The 24,826-nt window shown below is 46.5% G+C and overlaps 1 protein-coding gene across 5 annotated transcripts in view; it reads left to right on the top strand.

Annotated features, from left to right (window-relative positions):
* Positions 1–22,994, top strand: part of fstl5 (follistatin-like 5) — a 1,328,880-nt gene extending 1,305,886 nt beyond the window's left edge. For all 5 annotated transcript variants that reach the window (XM_070871636.1, XM_070871638.1, XM_070871637.1 and 2 more), the window contains one exon: positions 21,115–22,994. In XM_070871636.1, coding sequence (XP_070727737.1) covers positions 21,115–21,817 — 703 coding nt within the window. In that variant the 3' untranslated portion in view covers positions 21,818–22,994. The remainder of the gene's footprint in view (positions 1–21,114) is intronic.
* The last annotated feature ends 1,832 nt before the right edge of the window (positions 22,995–24,826 follow it).

Genomic DNA, 24,826 nt, shown 5'->3' with positions numbered 1-24,826 from the left:
AAATCCCTGACGAGGTGGTAGACCTCGGGCCCACAACTGATCAGCAGTATAGCCCTGCGCTATTCCGCCAATGTGTCCGTCTGCCTGCCAGGTCGTTTGCCATGAAATATTGCTCGAGCCTTTCTGTGAAGGCATCCCAATCATCACCCTCTGCGTTCATTTAGTGTGCCAAAGGTAGCCATAATCGCGTGAAAGTCTGTATTCTCATCGCCAGTTGTTATGTCTGTAATGTACTTATGAATGACTCCACGAGGCAATGTGTTGTACTCAAACTGTAGTGACCTTGGTCCTTTATTCATAACTCCAGAGTGAGGCACAAGCATGGTGGGCAGCCTTTTATACTGGGCCCTGCACACCTATGCAGGTGACCGTTAGGTCTCCCACCGCAGTGCCCTCTGGTGGACAGCCTCTGCCACGGGGCAGGAAACCCCGGTCTCCCCCAGTTGCACCCTCTAGTGGTGCCAGCATCGTATATGCACAGTGTAAACCTTATTGATAGTACATCAGATAACATGTCTCCATCTTATGCAACTATACAGTGACTACACAGAGAGTATATTTATAGTCTGCATATATAACAGGAAGTGGTCCATGTTGTTGAAGGCTGCGCCATGAATCTTGATGACTGGGGGGCAGTGCTTTGTGGCGAGGACAGGCTGGTGGAGGACCTTTGTCTTACGGATGTTAAGCATAAGGCCCATGCTTTCATATGCCTCGGTGAATCCATCGACTATATCCTGGAGTTCAGCCTCAGAATGTGCACAGGCGCAGGTGTCGTGCGCGTACTGCAGCTCAACAACAGAGGTTGGGGTGATCTTGGACCTGGCCTGGAGGCGGCGTAGGTTAAACAGCATCCCACTGGTTCTGTAGTTTAGTTCCATTCCAGCAGGGAGCTTGTTGACTGTGAGGTGGAGCATGATAGCGAGGAAGATTGAGAAGAGGGTTGGAGCGATGATGCAGCCTGTTTCACCCCGGTCCGGATGTGGATTGGATCTGTAATGGAACTGCTGATAAGGATCACGGCCTGCATGTTGTTGTGGTGCAGGCGAAGGATGTTGACAAACTTTTGGGGCCATCCAAAACGGAGGAGGACGCACCATAAGCCCTCGCGGTTGACAGTGACAAAGGCCTTTTTGAGATCGAAAAAGGCCATATATAAGAGCTGGCGCTGCTCCCTGCATTTTTCCTGAAGTTGTCATGCTGCAAAGATCCATTGTGCTCCATAGGGGACGAAATCCGCACTGTGATTCCGGGAGGAGCTCCTCGGCCACAGGGAGAAGATGGTTGAGGAGAACTATTGCGACAACCTTCCCAGTGGCTGATAGCAGGGAGATTCCTCTGTAGTTGTCGCAGTCGGACTTGTCCCCCTTTTTAAAGATGGTCACGATCACTGCATCTCTCAGATCTCCCTGCATGCTCTCCTCCCTTCAAATGAGAGAGATGAGGTCATGTATCCGTGCCAACAGTGCCTCTCCGCGATACTTTAGCGCCTCTGGAGGAATTCCATCCACACCCGTAGCCTTGTTATTCTTGAGCTGTTTTATGGCTTTGCCTACTCATGCAGTGTTAGGGTTTCACTGAGGTGGTGGCGGGTCACATGCTGCGGGATGGAGTTGAGAACACTCAAGTCAAAGGCAGAGTCTCGATTGAGGAGATCTTCCAAGTGCTCCTTCCAGCGGGCCCTGACAGCCTCGGTGTCCTTGATGAGTGTTTCCCTGTTCTTGGCCAGGAGTGGGGTGGGGTCTTGGGAGTTTGGACCGTAGGTGGCCTTGACTGCAATGAAGAATCCTCGCATATTGAGGTCGTCGGCCAGTTGTTGTATCTCCTGTGCATTCTCGATTCACCATCTGTTCTTTAGGTCCCGGGTTTATTGTTGGACCTCAGTCTTGAGCTGTCTGTAACGTTGCTTTGCAGCTCCCGCATTGGATTGTTGCTTGAGGCTCAGAAATGCTCTGCACTTATGATCTATTGATCTCCTGATCATTTTCATCAAACCAATCCCGGTGATTTCTGGTTGAGTAACCATTTATCTGTTCAAAGGCACTGATTATGGAGACTTGGAGGGCAGACTGTGGCCATTCAGCATCTCAGGATCATCAAGGCATACCAGATTAGCTGTGAGGCGCTGACTGTATAGGGCTCTCTTAGCTGGGTCTTTAAGTGCCCCAGCATTAACTTTTTTGCGGCACTGCTTCTGCTGTCACCTCTGCTTTGGGGCTATGTTTATATTGATGATGGATCGGATTAGGCGATGGTCCATCCAGCAGTTGTCAGTTCCTGTCATGGCAAGGGTGACGTGCACATCCTTTCAATCCCTGGCTCGGATGATGACATAGTCAAGCAGGTGCCAGTGTTTGGAGCGAGGGTGTTGCCACAATGCCTTGTATTTGTCCCTCTGGCGGAACAGGGTGTTGGTGATGAGGAGTTTGTGTTCTAGACATTTTGTCAGGAATAGCGTACCGCTGGAGTTGGCTTTCCCTACCCCCTCCCTGCCAACCACGCGTCCCCAGAGGGCTGTGTCTTTGCCGACCCTGGCATTAAAATCACCTAAGAGGATCAATTTGTTGCCCGTGAGGACGCAGGACAGGGATGTCTCGAGGTTGGAATAAAACCCTCTTTAGCCTCATCCGTTGCATCGAGTGTTGGGGCGTACGCACTGATGACTGTGGCGCATTGGTTCCGGGATAGGGTAAGGCGAAGAGTCATGTGGCATTTGTTAACCCTGCAGGGGGAGTCTTTGAGGCGGTCGACCAGTTCATTTTTGACGGCGAAGCCGACTCCATGAAGGCAGCATTCTTCCTCTGGTTTTCCTTTCCAGAAAAAGGTGTAACCTCCACCATGTTCCTTGAGCTGGCCTTCCCCTGCCCGTTGGGTCTCGCTTAGGGCAGCGATGTCAATATCAAAACGTCTAAGTTCCCGGGCAACTATGGCGGTGCGGCGTTCCGGCCTGTTGCTGTTGGAGTTGTCCATCAGGGTCCTGATGTTCCAGGTCCTGAACTTCATATTAGCGAAGTGGAAGATGCCTGTGCTTGAGTTCTTTTAACGTGGGGTGGCTGCTGCACACCGGCAACCACAGAGGCTTAGCTGAGCAAGCTGTCCAGTGGCAAGGGGGTCCAAGATGACTGGAGAGCAGACACTGCTGTATAAGCCTAATTGCCTACGGCGAGGTGTTGCTGCAAGCTCGGCGCCGAGTAGTGCCATTGATGGTAGATGGCCCGAGTCTTGGTTGGGGGGCAGGCATTAACATAGAAACATAGAAAATAGGTGCAGGAGTAGGCCATTCGGCCCTTCTAGCCTGCACCGCCATTCAATGAGTTCATGGCTGAACATTCAACTTCAGTACCCCATTCCTGCTTTCTCGCCATACCCCTTGATCCCCCTAGTAGTAAGGACCTCATCTAACTCCTTTTTGAATATATTTAGTGAATTGGCCTCAACAACTTTCTGTGGTAGAGAATTCCACAGGTTCACCACTCTCTGGGTGAAGAAGTTCCTCCGCATCTCGGTCCTAAATGGCTTACCCCTTATCCTTAGACTGTGACCTCTGGTTCTGGACTTCCCCAACATTGGGAACATTCTTCCTGCATCTAACCTGTCTAACCCCGTCAGAATTTTAAACGTTTCTATGAGGTCCCCTCTCATTCTTCTGAACTCCAGTGAATTCAAGCCCAGTTGATCCAGTCTTTCTTGATAGGTCAGTCCCGCCATCCCGGGAATCAGTCTGGTGAACCTTCGCTGCACTCCCTCAATAGCAAGAATGTCCTTCCTCAGGTTAGGAGACCAAAACTGTACACAATACTCCAGGTGTGGCCTCACCAATGCCCTGTACAACTGTAGCAACACCTCCCTGCCCCTGTACTCAAATCCCCTTGCTATGAAGGCCAACATGCCATTTGCTTTCTTAACCGCCTGCTGCACCTGCATGCCAACCTTCAATGACTGATGTACCATGACACCCAGGTCTCTTTGCACCTCCCCTTTTCCTAATCTGTCACCATTCAGATAATAGTCTGTCTCTCTGTTTTTACCACCAAAGTGGATAACCTCACATTTATCCACATTATACTTCATCTGCCATGCATTTGCCCACTCACCTAACCTATCCAAGTCGCCCTGCAGCCTCACAGCATCCTCCTCGCAGCTCACACTGCCACCCAACTTAGTGTCAGCTGTCCGCTGGGGCTCCGAGGGATGTTTTGGAAAGTTTCTTCCAAGGTTAAAAATTTCCCCAAATGCTTCCAAGGTGTTTCAAAAGTTTAAGAGTTTAAAAGTATTTCCAAATTATTTTTTAATAAGTTACACAGGTTGATTTAAGGTTTAATAAATAGATTAAGAGTTGGTTAAAAGTTGATAAAAAAAAGTATAAAATGTAAATCAAGTTGTTTAAAAGTGAGTGTTCACCACTAGCGACCTAGGGCAGGTACAGCCCATAGTTGGGCCGGGCCGGCTGGTTGAGGTGACCCGGAGTGCGAGGCTGGGCCAAAGGGACCTGGAGTGTGAGGCTGGGTCAGACTGGCTGGCTGAAGGGACCCAGAGTGTGTTGTTGGGCCGGGCCAGCAGGCCGAAGGGACCCGGAATAAGTCATTGGGCTGGGCCAGCTGGCCAAAGGGACCTGGAGTGTGTCGCTGGGCCAGGCCCTCTAGCCGAAGGGACCTGGAGTGTGAGGCTGGGTCAGGCCGGCTGGCTGAAGGGACCCGGAGTACGTTGTTAGGCCGGGCCGGCTGGCCAAAGGGACCCGGAGTACGTCGTTGGGCCGGGCCGGCAGGCCGAAGGGACCCGGACTGCTGAATGTACTCCCATGATGTCCAAAGCCCTGGCTAGACCACACCTGAAGCATTGTGGGGAAGTAGAGGCCCAGTCGTCTACGAAAACTGCCCGAACACGTGGACGCGGCTGGTGGGAGGTCTGGACGCCACCAGGGAGAATTGTGTATGTTTCAATGAGATCACCTCTCATTCCCCTAAACTCTAGAGAATACAGGACTACTCAATCTCTCCTCATAGGACAACCCCCCAATCATGGCCATGTATAGCTCACTCTCATGGTCAGTGTGTAGCTCACTCTCATGGTCCGTGTATAGCTCACTCTCATGGTCCGTGTACAGCTCACTCTCATGGTCAGTGTATAGCTCACTCTCATGGTCCGTGTACAGCTCACTCTCATGGTCTGTGTGAAGCGCATTCTCATGGTCCGTGTATAGCTCACTCTCATGGTCCATGTACAGCTCACTCTCATGCTGCGTGTCTAGCTCACTCTCATGGTCAGTGTATAGCTCACTCTCATGGTCCGTGTATAGCTCACTCTCATGGTCCGTGTATAGCTCACTCTCATGCTGCGTGTATAGTTCACTCACATGGTCCGTGTATAGCTCACTCTCATGGTCCGTGTACAGCTCACTCTCATGGTCCGTGTATAGCTCACTCTCATGGCCCGTGTATAGCTCACTCTTATGGTCAGTGTGTAGCTCACTCTCATGGTCAGTGTGTAGCTCACTCTCATGGCCCGTGTATAGCTCACTCTCATGCTGCGTGTATAGCTCACTCTCATGGTCAGTGTATAGCTCACTCTCATGGTCCGTGTACAGCTCACTCTCATGGTCAGTGTATAGCTCACTCTCATGGTCCGTGTACAGCTCACTCTCATGGTCCGTGTACAGCTCACTCTCATGGCCCGTGTATAGCTCACTCTTATGGTCAGCGTGTAGCTCACTCTCATGGTCAGTGTGTAGCTCACTCTCATGGCCCGTGTATAGCTCACTCTCATGCTGCGTGTATAGCTCACTCTCATGGTCAGTGTATAGCTCACTCTCATGGTCCGTGTACAGCTCACTCTCATGGTCAGTGTATAGCTCACTCTCATGGTCCGTGTACAGCTCACTCTCATGGTCCGTGTACAGCTCACTCTCATGGCCCGTGTATAGCTCACTCTTATGGTCAGCGTGTAGCTCACTCTCATGGTCAGTGTGTAGCTCACTCTCATGGCCCGTGTATAGCTCACTCTCATGCTGCGTGTATAGCTCACTCTCATGGTCAGTGTATAGCTCACTCTCATGGTCCGTGTACAGCTCACTCTCATGGTCAGTGTATAGCTCACTCTCATGGTCCGTGTACAGCTCACTCTCATGGTCCGTGTACAGCTCACTCTCATGGTCCGTGTATAGCTCACTCTCATGGTCAGTGTACAGCTCACTCTCATGGGCCGTGTGTAGCTCACTCTCATGGTCAGTGTATAGCTCACTCTCATGGTCCGTGTATAGCTCACTCTCATGGTCCGTGTATAGCTCACTCTCATAGTCCGTGTATAGCTCACTCTCATGGTCCGTGTACAGCTCACTCTCATGGCCCGTGTATAGCTCACTCTTATGGTCAGTGTGTAGCTCACTCTCATGGTCAGTGTGTAGCTCACTCTCATGGTCAGTGTGTAGCTCACTCTCATGGCCCGTGTATAGCTCACTCTCATGCTGCGAGTGTAACTCACTCTCATGGTCAGTGTATAGCTCACTCTCATGGTCAGTGTATAGCTCACTCTCATGGTCCGTGTATAGCTCACTCTCATGGTCCGTGTATAGCTCACTCTCATGCTGCGTGTGTAGCTCACTCTCATGGCCCGTGTATAGCTCACTCTCATGCTGCGTGTATAGCTCACTCTCATGGTCAGTGTGTAGCTCACTCTCATGCTGCGTGTATAGCTCACTCTCATGGTCCGTGTATAGCTCACTCTCATGGTCAGTGTATAGCTCTCTCTCATGGTCCGTGTGTATCTCACTCTCATGGTCCGTGTGTAGCTCACTCTCATGGTCCATGTATAGCTCACTCTCATGGTCCGTGTATAGCTCACTCTCATGGTCCGTGTGTAGCTCACTCTCATGGTCCATGTATAGCTCACTCTCATGGTCCGTGTATAGCTCACTCTCATGGTCCATGTATAGCTCACTCTCATGGTCCATGTACAGCTCACTCTCATGCTGCGTGTATAGCTCACTCTCATGGTCAGTGTATAGCTCACCCTCATGGTCCGTGTATAGCTCACTCTCATGGTCCGTGTATAGCTCACTCACATGCTGCGTGTATAGCTCACTCACATGGTCCGTGTATAGCTCACTCTCATGGTCCGTGTACAGCTCACTCTCATGGTCCGTGTACAGCTCACTCTCATGGCCCGTGTATAGCTCACTCTTATGGTCAGTGTGTAGCTCACTCTCATGGTCAGTGTGTAGCTCACTCTCATGGTCCGTGTATAGCTCACTCCCATGGTCAGTGTATAGCTCACTCACATGATCAGTGTGTAGCTCACTCTCATGCTGCGTGTATAGCTCTCTCTCATGGTCCGTGTGTAGCTCACTCTCATGGTCCGTGTGTAGCTCACTCTCATGGTCCGTGTGTAGCTCACTCTCATGGTCCGTGTGTAGCTCACTCTCATGGTCCATGTATAGCTCACTCTCATGGTCCATGTACAGCTCACTCTCATGGTCCATGTATAACTCACTCTCATGGTCCATGTACAACTCACTCTCATGGTCCGTGTATAGCTCACTCCCATGGTCAGTGTATAGCTCACTCTCATGGTCAGTGTATAGCTCACTCTCATGGTCAGTGTATAGCTCACTCTCATGGTCCGTGTGTAGCTCACTCTCATGGTCCGTGTGTAGCTCACTCTCATGGTCAGTGTGTAGCTCACTCTCATGGTCCGTGTACAGCTCACTCCCATGGTCAGTGTATAGCTCACTCTCATGGTCCGTGTATAGCTCACTCTCATGGTCCGTGTACAGCTCACTCTCATGGTCCGTGTACAGCTCACTCTCATGGTCCGTGTACAGCTCACTCTCATGGCCCGTGTGTAGCTCACTCTTATGGTCAGTGTGTAGCTCAGTCTCATGGTCAGTATGTAGCTCACTCTCATGGCCCGTGTATACCTCACTCTCATGGTCAGTGTGTAGCTCACTCTCATGGCCCGTGTATAGCTCACTCTCATGCTGCGTGTATAGCTCACTCTCATGCTGCGAGTATAGCTCACTCTCATGGTCAGTGTATAGCTCACTCTCATGGTCAGTGTATAGCTCACTCTCATGGTCCGTGTATAGCTCACTCTCATGGTCCGTGTATAGCTCACTCTCATGCTCCGTGTGTAGCTCACTCTCATGGTCAGTGTGTAGCTCACTCTCATGGTCCGTGTATAGCTCACTCTCATGGTCAGTGTGTAGCTCACTCTCATGGTCCGTGTATAGCTCACTCTCATGGTCCGTGTATAGCTCACTCTCATGATCAGTTTATAATTCACTCTCATGGGGTTAGGTTTTCCACTTTTGTGCAGATTGCCCAAAAATGGGCGTTATTTCCAGCGTTGGCAATAAATATGGGTTTCGAAATTGCTGGATTAGCGCCCGTTTTCAAAACCCTAATTTCCATTTTTTAAAATGGGTATTACCGGGAGCGATCTGAACTAGTCGTCACCGTTAAATTTTCTTCACCTTCCGCCGTAAAGTGTTGCTGTCCATAGCAACGGCATGGCTACGCTCATTTTCCGCATTTCCGGAGGTCAGAGGTCATCATTACATGTGCAGAAGTGCAGACAGAGAGAGAGGGAGCAGAGAGGAACTGAAAGCATGTGTGGCTGTGGTGTGTGCTTGTTTGCCTGTTTTGGGAGGTAGGAGAGAGATTTTCGACCAGCAGAAAGAATTCTGAGCAAAAATTAAATTGTTCCCATTGAGCTATTTGTGGAAATTTGGCTGTTACAATGGAAGGGATGGAGGAGGCAATATAGCATGCAGTGGAGACGGACACTGGCGAAAGCAATGAGCTGGGAGAGGAACAACTGGGAGGACGAAAAAGAGCGAGGAGATTCGCGGACGAGACAAATGCCTCCCTTATGCAGGAGGTTGAGTCACGCTGGGGTAATTGACACAGGGAGGGCGTGGGAAGCCCACCCCAAAGGCCTACCAGAAGATATGGGCCGAGATAGCTGAGGTGGTCTCGTCAGCGACTAACGAGATGCGTGAGGGCAACCATTGATACAAGCGCTGGAACGACCTTGTCCGATCCGCCAGAGTAAGTATTACATTTATGTACATGTACTTATATATTTATATAATTGGATTTGTAAGTGTAATGAGTGATTAAAATCAGATGTGATGTCTTGCACTTATACTGGGAATGTTTTACTCAAAGCCTGAGTTCACGGTGTATGTCTTTCGTTAAAGAATGATAAGTTTCATAATAATCATGATTACATCTGTCGTTTATGTGTTCTATCAATCTCTGTGACAGTACTAGCAATGATATTACACAATGACCTGATACCATGTCGTGCTGTTGTTACCTTTTACAGAAGAAGCTTTCCAAGAATAGGGCCAAGCAGAGGCGAACGGGTGGCGGGTCACCAGTCATCAGCGACCTCACCGACATCAAGGAGCGGGTGCTGGCACTAGTGGGGAGCGCAGTCGCTAGTTGCAGAACCTGATGTGATGCCAAGTGAGTAAAGTATACACTATTGCATGATGTAAAGTCAATATATGCCACACTCACTCATAACTGACCAATAATATATGATAGATAATTGATAAAAGTGTTCTCTAAATAATGATGGCCTCATGAGAATCATTGCAATGCAGCATTTGGTGATGGTCATGAAATGGTCTGTGATGACTTTGATAGCGATGGTGCTTTTGTCATGCATATGCTGTGTGTAGCGCTGTAATCACCTTGTGACCCTAGCACCCACTTCTCCTCTAATAACCTAATTTCTGTTTTGCAGCTCAGCGAGCAACGCGGACCCAGGCAACACCACCGAGGCCAGATGCTGGGGGCGCGGGGCCGGACTCGCTGGAGGATTGAACGTCTGATGCTGAGGAGCACCGATTCTCACCCGTGGATCTGCTGGGTCTGTTCCCCACGGATGACAGTGCGGACTTTGAGGAGCCTGCATCGCCAGGCTCCATAACGCATTCCACCCCAAGGCCATCTTGTGCTCCTGCGGCCATTCCCACCTCCACCATGGGGTACTGGGCCCAAGCATCTCGCCACAGGGCACCCGAGGTGTCTCCAGGACAGCGCCGACCAAGCGGAGGTTGGTTAGATGCGGCAGGTTTGCTCCACGAGCGCAGATCTGAGTAGAGACATGGTAAACTTGTCCAGGAGGAGTGTTGATATAGGTCAGCAGATCCTGCAGACAATGGGGGGCATATCCCACCAGCTGGCCAGCATGTCTGCCACCACGACAGAGTACATGCCATGGATGACGGAGGCCTGGAGGTGATAGCCAGGAACACAGTGGCAGAGGCCTCACAGGATTCTGGAGCATGGCACTGCACCCCAAGGTGTTGCACCCCCATTGCCAACACCACATGATAGCCAGGAGGAAGATGTTGCTTCTGGTTCGAAGCACGTTCCCATCTCAGGACCATCCTCTCCCGTATCCCTCCAACCACTAGTTCTGCCATCATGCCTCCCAATGAAGCAGCACCTGAGGAGCTCCCCAGCCAGACAGCGTAGAGTCAGGAGGGGAAGGGGTAGAGGTGGGGAGAAGAAGTGGGGGAGGGAGGAAAGTGAGGTGCATGGCCGCGTGATGACTTGGTAATATTTCCATGTTGTTGTAGCAATTTTGTTGGGAGGTTTGGGGAAAGAGAGGAAGGGGCTACCTTGTTGGTTTGCATTTGTGTTCTGTGCTCCTGGAAATGTTGACCGTGTGATTGATGTAAATGTGATAAATTTGTTGTGGAGTGGGGTGGGGGTGGGGTAGGGTATTTTTTCAGTTATAATTATGATTTCATACAAGCGTTCGGATTAAATGTTTTTTATTTAACATAACATTACATAAGAACATAAGAACATAAGAAATAGGAGCAGGAGTAGGCCATATGGCCCCTCGAGCCTGCTCCGCCATTTATTACGATCTTGGCTGATCCGATCATGGACTCAGGTCCACTTTCCTGCCCGCTCCCCATAACCCCTTATTCCCTTATCGGTTAAGAAACCATCTTTCTCGGTCTTAAATTTATTCAATGTCCCAGCTTCCACAGCTCTCTGAGGCAGTGAATTCCACAGATCCATAACCCACTGAGAAAAGAAATTTCTCCTCATCTCAGTTTTAATTTGGCGGCCCCTTATTCTAAGATTATGCCCCCTAGTTCGAGTCGCTCCCATCAGTGGAAACATTCTCTCTGCATCCATCTTGTCAAGCCCACTCATAATCTTATACGTTTCGATAAGATTACCTCTCAATCTTCTGAATTCCAATGAGTAGAGGCCCAAGCTACTCAACCTTTCCTCATAAGTCAACCCTCTTATCTCGGGAATCAACCTCGTGAACCTTCTCTGAACTGCCTCCAAAGTAAGTATATCCTTTCGTAAAAACCTTGTTGCGCATTGTCTCAGATAGCTGCACCATTACACACTGGTGATTACTTAACATGATTACGTAACATTAAACTTAACTTGAATTAACTTAAACTTTAACTGTTTCCAAGGTGTATTGATGTATGAGCTGCACACACAGCAGTGTTGCAACTTTGTAAATACCAACAACATTCTTTCAAGCAAAGCGCTCATTTATGAACTGCTGACTTAAGAGTCTTGCAGCTATGTGGCCACCATGGGCCCTTTCCTGTGGTCTAGAGGGTGGCGAGGGCATGGTTTCAGCGTCAGCCAGATTGTCTGGCTCGAGGTCAGCGTCCACCTCCTCGACCTCCTCTTCCTCTCTCTCCTGAGGTGGACCATCACTCCCTTCTGGCAACTCTTGTCCCCTCCTGATAGCCAAGTTGTGCAGCATGGAGCACACCACCACGAACACCTACTCAGGGTGGTATTGTAGCTTGCCTCCTGAGTGGTCCAGGCATCTAAAGCGCTGAATAAACACTCCAATGGTTTTCTCGACAAATATTGCTTGTGGCTCTGTGGCTCTCGTTGTATCGCTTCTTGGCTTCTGTGTGGGTGCTATGCAGGGGGAGCATCAGGCAGGTGGCGAGGCCATATCTTTTGTCACCAAGCATCCAGCATTGACCTTGTGGCTGACTGGGAAACATATCAGATACAGCGCTGTCACGCAGGATGTGAGCATCATGGATGCTGCCTGGAAATTTGGCATTCACTGCCATAATTGTTTGGTGGTTGACAACAAGTTGCACATTCAGGGAGTGGAATCACTTTCAGTTCCGAAAAGCCTCCGCATCCTGAAAAGGTGCCCGCATCGCGATGTGCGTACAGTCTATTGCTCTCTGCACCTTGGGGAAGTTAGCAATTCGGTAGAATCCTAAAGCCCTCTCAGTCTGAGCCTCCATGTTCGTAGGGAAGCTGATAAAGTCCATCCTGCATGCGTAAAGGGCTTCAGTGACCTGTCAAATGCAACAATGTGTGGCATGCTGAGATATAGCGCAAATGTCGCCAGCTGAGGCCTGAAAGAAACTTGACGCGTAGAATGAAAGTGCCGTGGTGACCTTGACCGTGATGGAAAGTGTGGTCCTGATGGTGCTGGCAGGCTGCAGATCTCTCCTGATAAGCTGGCATATCTCACTGATAACCTCTTTGTGGAAGCGCAGTCTCCTAAGGCAGGTGTTATCGGACAAGTTGAGGTAAGACTGCTTCTCCTGTAAGTGCGGGAGGGTGGGCGGTGTAAGATCTGGTCCTCCTCATCAATCTGGCACATCTTAGATTGGGCACATAATGCTGTCGAATATACCTTCTGCCATCCCTAGTCTGCAGCATGTGCGTGGTCATCAAGACAGGTTGAGAAATGACAGGCCCTATTCCAATAACAATCAGTATTACACCGATTGTTCACAAACAATAAATTTCCCCACTAAGACACCTAAATTAAATTCCAATCATCCACAGTATGATAAAATATTTGTTCAGATGTTCATATCACCATAAAAGAACTCCAGAGCACATCAAAATTCCCCAGAAGTTGAAGCAGCCTTTTAAATGAAGCAACCTGCGATATAGAAAATGGCGTCCATACCGCTGTGATTAGTTCAGGTGACAGCAACTTTTTCACAGCGATTTTTTCAGCGAGTGATATTTTTGGCAATATGTGTGCAATGTGCTGAAAGTAAAGCTCGTCGATATTTTGGGCGTTAGTTTCAGCAAATGTAATCTTTAAGACAAAAAAAAGTGGGCGGGCGCGGTATTATTAAATCTCGCCGTTAATTAAATGCATTGGTTTTGCCCATTCTGATCTTTCCGCCAAAAAAAAAGTGTATTATTTTTTTTATCGCCGTTAAGTACATGCCAAAAGTAACGCTCAGTAATAAGTGACCGAGAAATGGATGTTAGTTTCCATTTTGTGGCTAAATGGGCGATATATGGGCGTTTCACTCATTTCAGTGTTAAAATGGACGTTAAGTGGGCGGTATGCATGCAATGGAAAGTCTAGCCCATGGTCAGTGTATACCTCACTCTCATAGTCGGTGTATAGCTCACTCTCATGGCCATGTATAGCTCACTCTCATGGTCAGTGTATAGCTCACTCTCATGGTCAGTGTATAGCTCACTCTCATGGTCAGTGTATAGCTCACTCGCATGGTCAGTGTATAGCTCACTTGCATGGTCAGTGTATAGCTCACTCTCATGGTCAGTGTATAGCTCACTCTCATGGTCAGTGTATAGCTCACTCTCATGGCCATGTATAGCTCACTCTCATGGTCAGTGTATAGCTCACTCTCATGGTCAGTGTATAGCTCACTCGCATGGTCAGTGTATAGCTCACTTGCATGGTCAGTGTATAGCTCACTCTCATGGTCAGTGTATAGCTCATTCACATGGTCAGTGTGTAGCTCACTCTCATAGTCGGTGTATAGCTCACTCTCATGGCCATGTATAGCTCACTCTCATGGTCAGTGTATAGCTCACTCTCATGGTCAGTGTATAACTCACTCGCATGGTCAGTGTATAGCTCACTCTCATGGTCTGTGTATAGCTCACTCTCATGGTCAGTGTATAGCTTACTCTCATGGCCATGTATAGCTCACTCTCATGGTCAGTGTATAGCTCACTCTCATGGTCAGTGTATAACTCACTCTCATGGTCAGTGTATAGCTCACTCTCATGGTCAGTGTATAGCTCACTCTCATGGTCCGTGCAGAGCTAACTCTCAGCCAGACCAAAATGTTGATAGTTCAAATCCGAAAGCAATTTGTGTGTGTTGGGGGGGGTACAGTAAGTGGGGCGAGATCTCCCTTGACAGCCAGTAAATTGGATGTATTGTACTACCCACACCCCACTTGGCAACCATTGAGCAAATAGGTGTCTCTCGGGGACCACCGTGAAAGTTTAAAGTCGGAAAGAACACAAAGTAAAACGTAAAAGAAATGTGTTTTGCTTAAGAGGTGCACACATTTAAAGCATATTATAACCAAAGTTAGAACAATCCAATCGAAAACAAAATGGCTCAATGTGTACAAACTGCTATATTTCTTCCAAACATGGAGACTTTAGGTAGCATTTAAATCAGACTAAAATTTATATTTTTGTGAATCTAAATCACAGTAAATTCTGATATTAAATCTGTAAGCAGTACTACTGCTAAACATACACTTGCTGATACCTGCAGAAGTGTAGTCTGTTCCTGGTGGAAACATCTGGAACAAGATGATGATTAGTTGTTGTGATGGAAGTAGTGTGACACTGCAAATTATTGAGTACAACTGCCTGTCCACACATGCCATCTTTCCCACTGGCAAAGTTTCTTCACATGGTGTTCCATTTCAAGTGACCACTGAGCTCGACTCACTCAGTGCTGTCTCAGCAACAGTGACTTCAGAGTATTTGTTCAGAGCAAAGGCATTGTTTGAATCCTGACTAACCAGAGAGCTAGCCATTTCCAAAGAGATCTGTTTACTTGTAAGTCACATCTCTGATTTTTTTTTAAACTTCCAGATAATACAATACAGGCAATCAACAATAATGAAATAATAATTATAAATTTTAATTCGAATTACTTTAATGACAACTGAAATTGTCATGCTTATAATGCTTATAATGCTTATAAATATATGAAATTGTTGACACTTTTAATATATTTAATTAAATAATTCAATTTGAACAGATTTACTGTTCATTTTCCTTCTTTTAGCCAAATTATCTGATAGCTGAAGATGTGGGGATAGAGTTTCCACTTTGGGCGCAATCAGGAAATTGCACCCAAAATGTGCTTGAAGTTGCGCTGGTTAGGGTACAGTTCACGTTTCCACTAAAATTAATTTGTATGATCACAAGCGTATTCCATGAACCAGCGCAATCAGGCAAAGTAATAGAATGTAATTGTTTATATTTTTCCTTCTCATTAAAGATGTATTTTAGAGTGGTAACCTGGTGTAGTTTCATTAATACAGCTGAAATGGGTTCCTCAGCAAAAATAAGGGTTCGAAATTCGGTTGCTACCACCAGCTGATACCGCTTGGATGAGGCAACAACAGGGCGTAACCGGCTGGACGGCGGGGTTAGGTGGTGGTGCCACCTGATGGGAAATTCGGTTGTGCTTTTTCAAGGGTGTAAAGATTTGGCACCTCACCGACTACCGCCATGGAAATCATGACTTCAGTACGGGTGCAATGGCTCCTTGGCGTCAGTCTCGCCAAATTCACTTTTGCCACCTCACTTACCGGCTGGCGGGGAACACACCATAAAATGTTGGTGTTCACACGTCGTAGTAAAAATTCTGGGGCGGTATTTAAAGGGAGTTGCAACCAGGCTGTGGTCAGTGCTGCATTCTCTCCTCGCAGATTGTGTAGGTGTTGGTGTGCTGTGACTATTCAGCTTCACAACTAGCATTTCGCAAACATTGGTGGCTTTCAGGTCGCATCCATTGGTGACTAGCGTATCGCGACTACCTTCTGCAACGTAATGTGGGCAGTGATGGCACGCCACATCATCCTGCGGCGAACACTTGAAAGATGCCAGCTATAGAGACGGCTTCAGGCTAATCGGGGTCCACGCCAGAGGAGAGGCCCCAGTCCTTGGGGCAGCAGGCCGTACAGATGCAGGGTTTACCATGCACACCGTTCATTCCTTGATATGTCCAAGAAGCAGTGCATAAGAAGGCTGCAGTTGCACAAGGAGGTGGTCACCAGACCTCAAAGCTGAGATCAGCATCAGCTGTCAGTGGCAGTGAAAGTGACAGTAACCTTCAACTTCTATGTCTCCTATAGGTGATATATGCAACATCTCGCAGTTTGCAGTACATTGCTGCATTCACCAGGTGACCGACGCTGTCTACAGCTGACGTATGGACTACATAAAATTCAGCATGTCCAGGCAGAGCCAGGATGAGCACTCCAGTTGCTTCGCCAGGATAGCGGGCTTCCCCATGGTTCAGAGGGCCATTGATTGTAGGCATGTGGCATTACGGGCCCCACGTCACAATGGAGAGGTGTTTCACAATTGAAAGGGCTACCACTCCCTCAACGTTCAGCTGGTACAGATCACAGGATCACAGGCAGATGATCCTCACTGTCAATGCACGTTATCCTAGCAGCTGCCACGATGCCTTCATTCTGTGGGAGAGCACTGCCATGGCTGTTCCAGCCACCGCTTGAAGGGTATGGCTGGGTGATCAGTGACAAAGGATATGGTGTTGCCACCTGGCTAATGACACCCCTGCCAAGCAGCACTACAACACCAGCAATATCGCAACCAGGACCATTATAGAGCAAACTATCGGGGTTCTGAAGCACTGTTTTTGTTGCCTTGGACACTCTGGAGGGGCATTTCAGTACTTACCTGATTGAATGTCCATCTTCATCGTTGTGTGCTGCATGCTGCAAGGGCTACTTGTTAGACTCATCACACATCGATTCCAGTGAATAATGCAAGATGTACCAAATGGCCAGCCTATTCACCTGGCGATGTGCTGAATACATTACGCCCACCCTCCAAACTTCCGTGTATATAAATGGCAAGACAAGATTAAAATAATTTTTATTTACAACAAAAATCATAGCGTGCTGTAAAGAAGCACTAAAGGATGCCATCATCCATAAAAACATAAGAACATAAGAATTAGGAACAGGAGTAGGCCATCTAGCCCCTCAAGCCTGCTCCGCCATTCAACAAGATCATGGCTGATCTGGCCGTGGACTCAGCTCCACTTACCCGCCTGCTCCCCTTAACCCTTAATTCCCTTATTCGTTAAAAATCTATCTATCTGTGACTTGAATACATTCAATGAGCTAGCCTCAACTGCTTCCTTGGGCAGAGAATTCCACAGATTCACAACCCTCTGGGAGAAGAAATTCCTTCTCAACTCGGTTTTAAATTGGCTCCCCCGTATTTTGAGGCTGTGCCCCCTAGTTCTAGTCTCCCCGACCAGTGGAAACAACCTCTCCGTCTCTATCTTGTCTATCCCTTTCATTATTTTAAATGTTTCTATAAGATCACCCCTCATCCTTCTGAACTCCAACGAGTAAAGACCCAGTCTACTCAATCTATCATCATAAGGTAACCCCCTCATCTCCGGAATCAGCCTAGTGAATCGTCTCTGTACCCCCTCCAAAGCTAGTATATCCTTCCTTAAGTAAGGTGACCAAAACTGCACATCAAACAATTATTGAAACCAGAATCCTTGAAACATTATCACCCTTATCCACGTGCAACTATTCACATTCGTTCATATTCAAACAAGGACAGCATCTCTGGTCACTATCAGACAATTCTTTATTTGCTCATCCAAGTGCAACTATTTACATGAGTTCATGTTCGAGCAAGGTCACCATCTCTGGCCACTAGCACACACATATTTAGCGGCTCTTTCCTTGTCCCAGCTCCCACACCTACTGCTCCTCCTCAATGGGGTCTCAGTGCCTGTAACAAGGCTGGTAGAAGGTTGGACTGTTGGCGCCGCTGCCACAGCTGATGGCCTGGAAGCCCCGGCTGCAGACTGCATCATCTCAGCATGGGCGTCTCTGTGGTGGTTGGGTTGCAGAGAGCGGCAGGGGCAAGGGCGGATGATGTCATCCTGAGAGAGGACATCACGTTTCAACAGGTCCGACATGCTGTTACTCCCTCGGGGCAGAGCCTCAGCATCTGGAGCTATCTGGCTGAGCACAGATGACTGCTGTGCTTCACCAACGTTAGTTCCCCATGGAAATGATGGGGCCCCAGATACGATGGCAATGGTCAATTCCTGCGTGGCATCAAGTTGACTCTGCATCAGGGTCAGCATACCACATAACTGATTGATGCCACCACGCACTGATGACATGACAGTCTGCATGCCTACCACAGCATCAGCCTGCTGCTCAATGGCTACTGCCACGTCAGCCACAGCCTGTGCCACCATGTCTGGGACCCCATGGTCACTTGAAGCATCCAACATCCATTGGTATCTACCAAAGATCGGCTCAATGGGCTGCTGAGACACATATACAAAGGTTGCGGCCTCACAGCTAGTGCATCGACACTCTCGGGCACTCTTGACAATACACCCAGCAGATCGGCGTGCATCTGCAATGACTGTTTTGCGAGATCCTCGAATTCGGGTTCATCATCAGAGTGCCATGGAGCATCACTCAGGTGCGCACTCACCTTCTGGGGAGCAGGCCTCATGATCTCCCCTCCCCCGTGGCATTGCTGCAGGCCACTGGATCCCGAAGCATCACCCACCTCCATATCCTCGACCACGCCTTCCACAAAAAGCTGCTGTCTGAGGACGTTGAATCCTCTGTCACGCCCAGAGAGGTGTCCTTCTCCTCCTCCTCCTCCTCTCCATCGTCACCCGCAGTGGAAGGCTGACGTGCAGGCCCCTGGCTGTCTGTGTCATCATCTGAAAGCACAAAGCCACAGAAGAGCGGTTACCTGCAGGGGAAGGGTCCAGGACTGGGAAAGACTTTTGGAAATGTCAGTCTCGTGGAAAGCGGTGAAGGATTGCGGTGTCAAGGCTAAGTGGCCTGCTGGAGGCTGCAAAGAAACTGAACATACCTTCACTGTCCCGAGGGGGCTCGGCCTCACCCACTGCCACCGCACCCACTTGTGCGCCCATCAGGGTCGAGACGCAATCCTCCACAGAAGTTAGTGGTTGCACCTCAGAGTCTCCTCCTCCGGTCTGCATCTGGTCTCTTCAAATCTGTGCAAGCTTGGCCTGCAATATTAAAGAGAATGTCAGAGTTAGTACCCTTCTATCCATCTGTCTGAAGTGCCTTACATAGTTCAGAATGTGTTAGTGTATGAGAGTCTTTAAAGGTCAATGTAACTTCCATTAGCTGTGAGTACTTGGTGTGGCAATGCTTATTCAAGGAGGCGAGGACCTAACAGTTTCTGTGAGGATAGCGTCTTCCAGACACATGAGGAGGTAACAAGATGACGGGTGGGTTTCCACAATAGAGTAGGAAGGTTAACAGTGCATGCAGGCCCTTGGAGTGGGTGAGGCTGCAAATGCAAACCTTGCATCTGGCCTCACCCATGTAGAGCATGGGGTCAGACACATTACATTGAGGAGAGCGCACATTGAGCTCAGAGCATGGTGTGCTCAGGATCATGTAAAATATACTCACCCTCGGCAACAGAGTCATGTCGATCCACTTATTGCGACATTGGGTCGCTGTCCTGGACACTGTGTCACTCGCTGACACTATTTCAGCGAATTCACGCCAGAGCCTTCGAAATTTTGGGACTGCGGCCTCCTTCCAGCCTCTGTCCTGAGTAATTCTCGATGCCTCTCCAGGGCATCAAGCAGGGCATCGACGGCGGCATCCAAGAAGCGGTGAGTGCGCTGGTGAGCTGTTGCTGCATCTGCCATCTTCACCCTGTGAGTGAGTGCGTAGGAAGCGAATATACGCACGAGGCAGTGCCACGCCCAATCCCCACCTTAATTGAATCTAGGTGGCGGCAGTATGTCTGTGGCACAAATGATGATTCTCGCCTGGATGTTGCCTCCTCACTTGCTGCCCCACTTACTGCCATTAATCGCTTCCACAGTAGTGTGCAACACCTGATTTAACGCTGCAATCCCCTTTTCGGTTTGCGGTTGGTGGCGGCAACTGTTGCCTGGTGCTAAAATCTCCATTCAGACGGTGACACCGCCTCAAAAACGGCGGCACCGAATTTTGACTTCTAATAATTTTTAATAAAGATGTCCAATCCTCCGCCTATGAATAACCTGATTTCAAATCACTGAAATTAGTTTAAAAAAAACTATACTGAACCATTTAATAGTTTCATTGATGCACATTAGTCCATTTCTTAATAAGCTAAATATTTCTTGATATGAGAAAACCTTTAAAACATGTCTACTGTGCCTGTACGCCGAAGGAACTGAGCGTAATTAGAAGAGCCTTCCTGAACCAGTGCAATTGGCAGAATCTTGCAACTTTGACCTGGAGATGTCGCCAATTTTGTGGGCAAGGGTTGATCCGGGTGAATTAAATCTTAAACCAGCATAAAAGATTGCAGAAAACACGAGCTCAAGTATTTTTGGGCATACATTTTTAAATTCCCTGATCTTTTATGCTGGTTCAGCTGATTGCGTTTGAATCTGGGCGCAAAACTAGTGGAAACAAGTGTAAACTGTATGCCCTGATGTTTGAAAGTAAGATGTGTCCATGATTCTAAGTCACAATCCCAGGATTTTGTTGCATAATTATTTTAATATGATTGAGTTCAAAAATAAACCATGTACATAAAGTATGCAAAAGCAAAATACTGCGGATGCTTGAATCTGAAATAAAAACAGAAAATGCTGGCAATCTCAGTGGATCAGGCAGCATCTGTGGAGAGAAAAACAGAATTAACGTTTCAGGTACATGTCTGAGGGAACAGATTTTGCACTTGGACATTAAACAATCGCCTGGTTGGTGTGCAACTGATCAGTTGTGGCAGAAACCACCTGATTGCTGGGTAATACTTTATACTAAGGAACATGGACAATCAATATAAAATTTCAGCAGTTGATTAATACATAATTAAGCACAATTGTTCTAAGACATTTTAGAGCCCTTTTATGTGATAGCCAGGGAGCTAATATAGAGTTAGAAGCTTTACAGATTTAATTTGTTATAAACTCTTAACACATTTGCACTTTTCTTAAGTGCAAGTCAGTGTACTTGTAATTTTTCTGCTCTTTTAGCCATGTCTATTCATTATTGGAAATACTGCAAATTTTTAATGCTACTTTGTATACTTCTATTTACAGGTTTGGATTTATTCTTCACAAAGGTGAACCAGCCCTTCACAAAATTGACCTTGAAACTATGATATATATCAAGACCATCAGTTTGAAAGACTATAATTGCATCCCACAGTCACTTGCCTATACTCACCTGGGTGGATACTACTTTGTTCATTGCAATGCTGACACTACAGGAGTAACTGAACCACAGATCATAGTCGACAGTGTCACAGATTCAGTGATTGGCTACAATGGTGATATAACAGGGGCTCCTTACATTTCTCCAGATGGACATTACTTGGTCAGCATAGATGATCAAAGGGGTCTCATGAGAGTCCAGTCCATCACCATCCAAGGGGAAATCCTAGAATCCTTTGACATTCACACCAACCTTCACATCTCCGATGCTACCTTCCAACCTTCTTTCACCGAAGCCAACCAGTACAATGTTTTCACCAGCTCCGGTGTGCAAACGGATGTGCTCTTTGTGGAACTCTCCACAGGGAAAGTGAAGATGGTGAAGAGCCTGAAAGAACCTATGAAGGCCGAAGAGTGGCCATGGAACACTAAAAACCGAGTGATTGTAGACAGTGACCTGTTCGGCCAGTATCTGATGACACCATCCAAGGAATCTTTGTTTATTCTAGATGGAAGGCTTAATAAGTTAAACTGTGAGATCACTGAGGTGGAAAAAGGCAACACAATAATTTGGGTTGGTGAAGCATAAATGGATAAATTCCATATCTAACCCCTGGTATAAAGTTTTCCACTGCACGTAATCTGCAACTTACAATACACCAATTTTGTTCTTTTATACATTTCGAAAGATACCTAATTAAATGTAAAACAAGTTTTCAGACATGAAGACCAGAAACTTTCAACTAACCATAGATAATAATTGGAATTTTGTAATTTGTTAGTGCTATTAACAATTAAGAGTTAGGTTACAACTGTTACTTTACATTTACATTGTACAACATGGCAGTTCTGTAGCTACTAAATGTTTTAGCAATACAAAATCTAAACATTGCAGGGAATTATAGAAGACATACTAAAACCCCATTTGCGTGTTTTTATTCTCTTTTTGCGTTTTTGCTTACATACAGAATTGGCTTTAGCTTGTGGGTACCAATTCAGAAATGCCCTCGCTTAACCTTTTAAATCCAGAATTATTTGTCAGCTTTTTTGTGCCTCGAAGCGATAAGTTTCCAGGGAGATTGTTAGTTATTCCCATTGTGGCTATACATTGCTTGTCACGCGGGGAGAAAAAAAGCTGATCCGATTAATGCCGAGAGCAGATATAAAAAGTACTGACTAATTCAATGACACAGTAAGTAGTGCTGTTTTCAATATTAGTTTATTGGTCATGGAAAGAAGCAACCAGTCTCTCTTACTATGTAGATGTACTAATATTAAACCAGCCTTTTCAGCAATGTAATGAAACTCCATCAATCAATCTGCAGTTAAATGTGGCAGAGGCAAATTGTGCTGTGCCCTAATAAAGGCTGATAATATTTATTAGATTTCCTTTGAGTCTTTCTGGATTGACTTCTTAATCAACTAGTTGAGTTTTGTGATCAGGATTTTATACCCATGATCATGTCTGTATGTAGCAGCTGCTAGGTTCTGTGATTGTCGGCTATTAGTTGGGAAAATATGGTATGTGGGAAGAATCCGATTCTCTGCTCTACTACATTGCAGCAGACTGATAAGCTGTTTAGGTTTGTAGTGACTGAAATGTTTCTTTTTTTTACCAGTAATGTTCTATCTTGTGGACATCTACAGTGTGAAATGTCCCTTACGTAAACATTGTCTGTCAAATATACATTTTTCTGTGTCGTGTAATGGATTCCATAATTTGTGAATGTTGTATGTGTAGAAATTTGCTTGACACTGGAGGCAAATAAAGATCTTACATTTTACATTTTACTGTCTCAGTGAGTCTGAATCTGATGAAACTTTCTGTAATATAAGTGATGGAAAGCAATGAGCAAAGTTAATGGCAAGTTAACAGAATTTGTTCTGAAGGTATCATATATTTTGAGGGGCTCAAATTATTGATATTGATCCACAGTACTGGACACCTGAAAATATAGGAAACAAGCTGTATGGACCATGGCTGGGAATTTCCTTGGAGCTGCTCCCACTCCACCACTGTAACTTTGGGGGATTTACGACAGAAATCCTATTTACCCATGTAACTTCTGGCGAAGTTATGGCAGTGGAGTGGGAGCAGCTCCATGGAAATTCCCGGCAACTGCTGTTCAAAGTTGGAAATTTATGGACTGATTTGCACAATTACAATTATACTTTCACCCAACCCTTTGTTTCAATTGTCAACCATGGAACCTATATTAGAATCCAGATACGATCAAAGGGAGGAAGTATTTTTCGGAAATACAGAAAGACTTCTATGTGAAATGATTTTGAACGGTTTGAATAGTGGCTGAGAAACCAATAATTGAAACTACCTACAATTCAGCACCAATTGGTAATTGGTAACAGTCCAGCAAAGAGAAGAGTGGCTGGTATGTGAAATGGATGGAACAAATCCTGTGTAATCCTAACCCTAAATCCTGTGCAGTTTCTGTCCACAAACCTTCTAGTTGTCATGATTATTGGTCACATTTTTCTATCAACACTTTCCATTTTAAATTGTTGTGGCAACATTTCCCATTCAATTTTGCTATGTCAACTGTCACAATATAGTTGCAGATGCTGGCTACTAGGTGAAGATAGTTTCTACTTTGCCAACATCTTGTATATATGTATTAAATAATTCTACTAACTGTAAATAACTAGATGGGCAATTACTGATTATAATAGTTATTTTTTTAGAACCTACAAAAATATTTCATTATTTTATAGCATACTGTAACAGCTGTAAGGAAAATAGCACAGGATGGGCTTATGATATGCTTAAAAAATCACTATAAAGTGTGGGCTTTGGTGTAAAAAAAGAAATTAGCTCAAAGGAGGAACTGCTTCATATTCAATCAATTGATGAAAGTGACTATGGAGAAAACCTCGAAGAAGATTACTACTAATGAGAAAGGTCATTCTGTACATCTTAATAGACCCATCCAGGAGGATTCAACAGTCCCCCCATTTCAGCATCCAATTGTTTCTTAAGTTTTTTTTATAACACTCCTGTGAAACACCTTGGGATGTTTTACTACGTTAAAGACACTATATAAATACAAGTTGTTGTTGTTGTAAATCATTCCAGAGCTTTTGGAATTCCATTCCATGTGTTGATCACTTCCTGATAGCTTAACTTTAACTTTATTAATTTAGCTTGAACCCTGTCTCCTTTCCCTACTCTCGTAATTTAAAGTAATATTCAGACTTTACCATTCCTTAACAATCCTATATACCTCTATAAGATTGCCTCTCAGTCAACTCCTTTAAAGACTACAAAGCCCAAGTTTCTCCAGTCTTTCCTCATAAATCAGTCGTCTGACACGAGGGATCAGTCCTATGGTTCTCTGCACAGCTTCCATTGCCTGAATGTTCTTCTGTTTCTCAGTTATACTGTGAAATTTCTTCCTAGCTGCTGAAGTTGAGGTAGAAGATCAGCCATGATATTGAATGATGGAGCAGGCTTGAGGGGCCGAATAGCCTACTCCTGCTCCTGTTTCTTATGTTCTTATGAAGACAATGGTTGGGAGTTTCCTTGGAGCTGCTCCCATTCCACCGATGTAACTTCCCTGGAAAAAGGGGTTCCACTGCAATT

The sequence above is a fragment of the Pristiophorus japonicus genome, chromosome 2 (genome assembly GCF_044704955.1).
Source record: "Pristiophorus japonicus isolate sPriJap1 chromosome 2, sPriJap1.hap1, whole genome shotgun sequence".
Taxonomy (NCBI): Eukaryota; Metazoa; Chordata; class Chondrichthyes; family Pristiophoridae; genus Pristiophorus; species Pristiophorus japonicus.
Note: the sequence above shows the minus strand (reverse complement) of the source record. Positions and strands in the feature narration are given on the sequence as shown.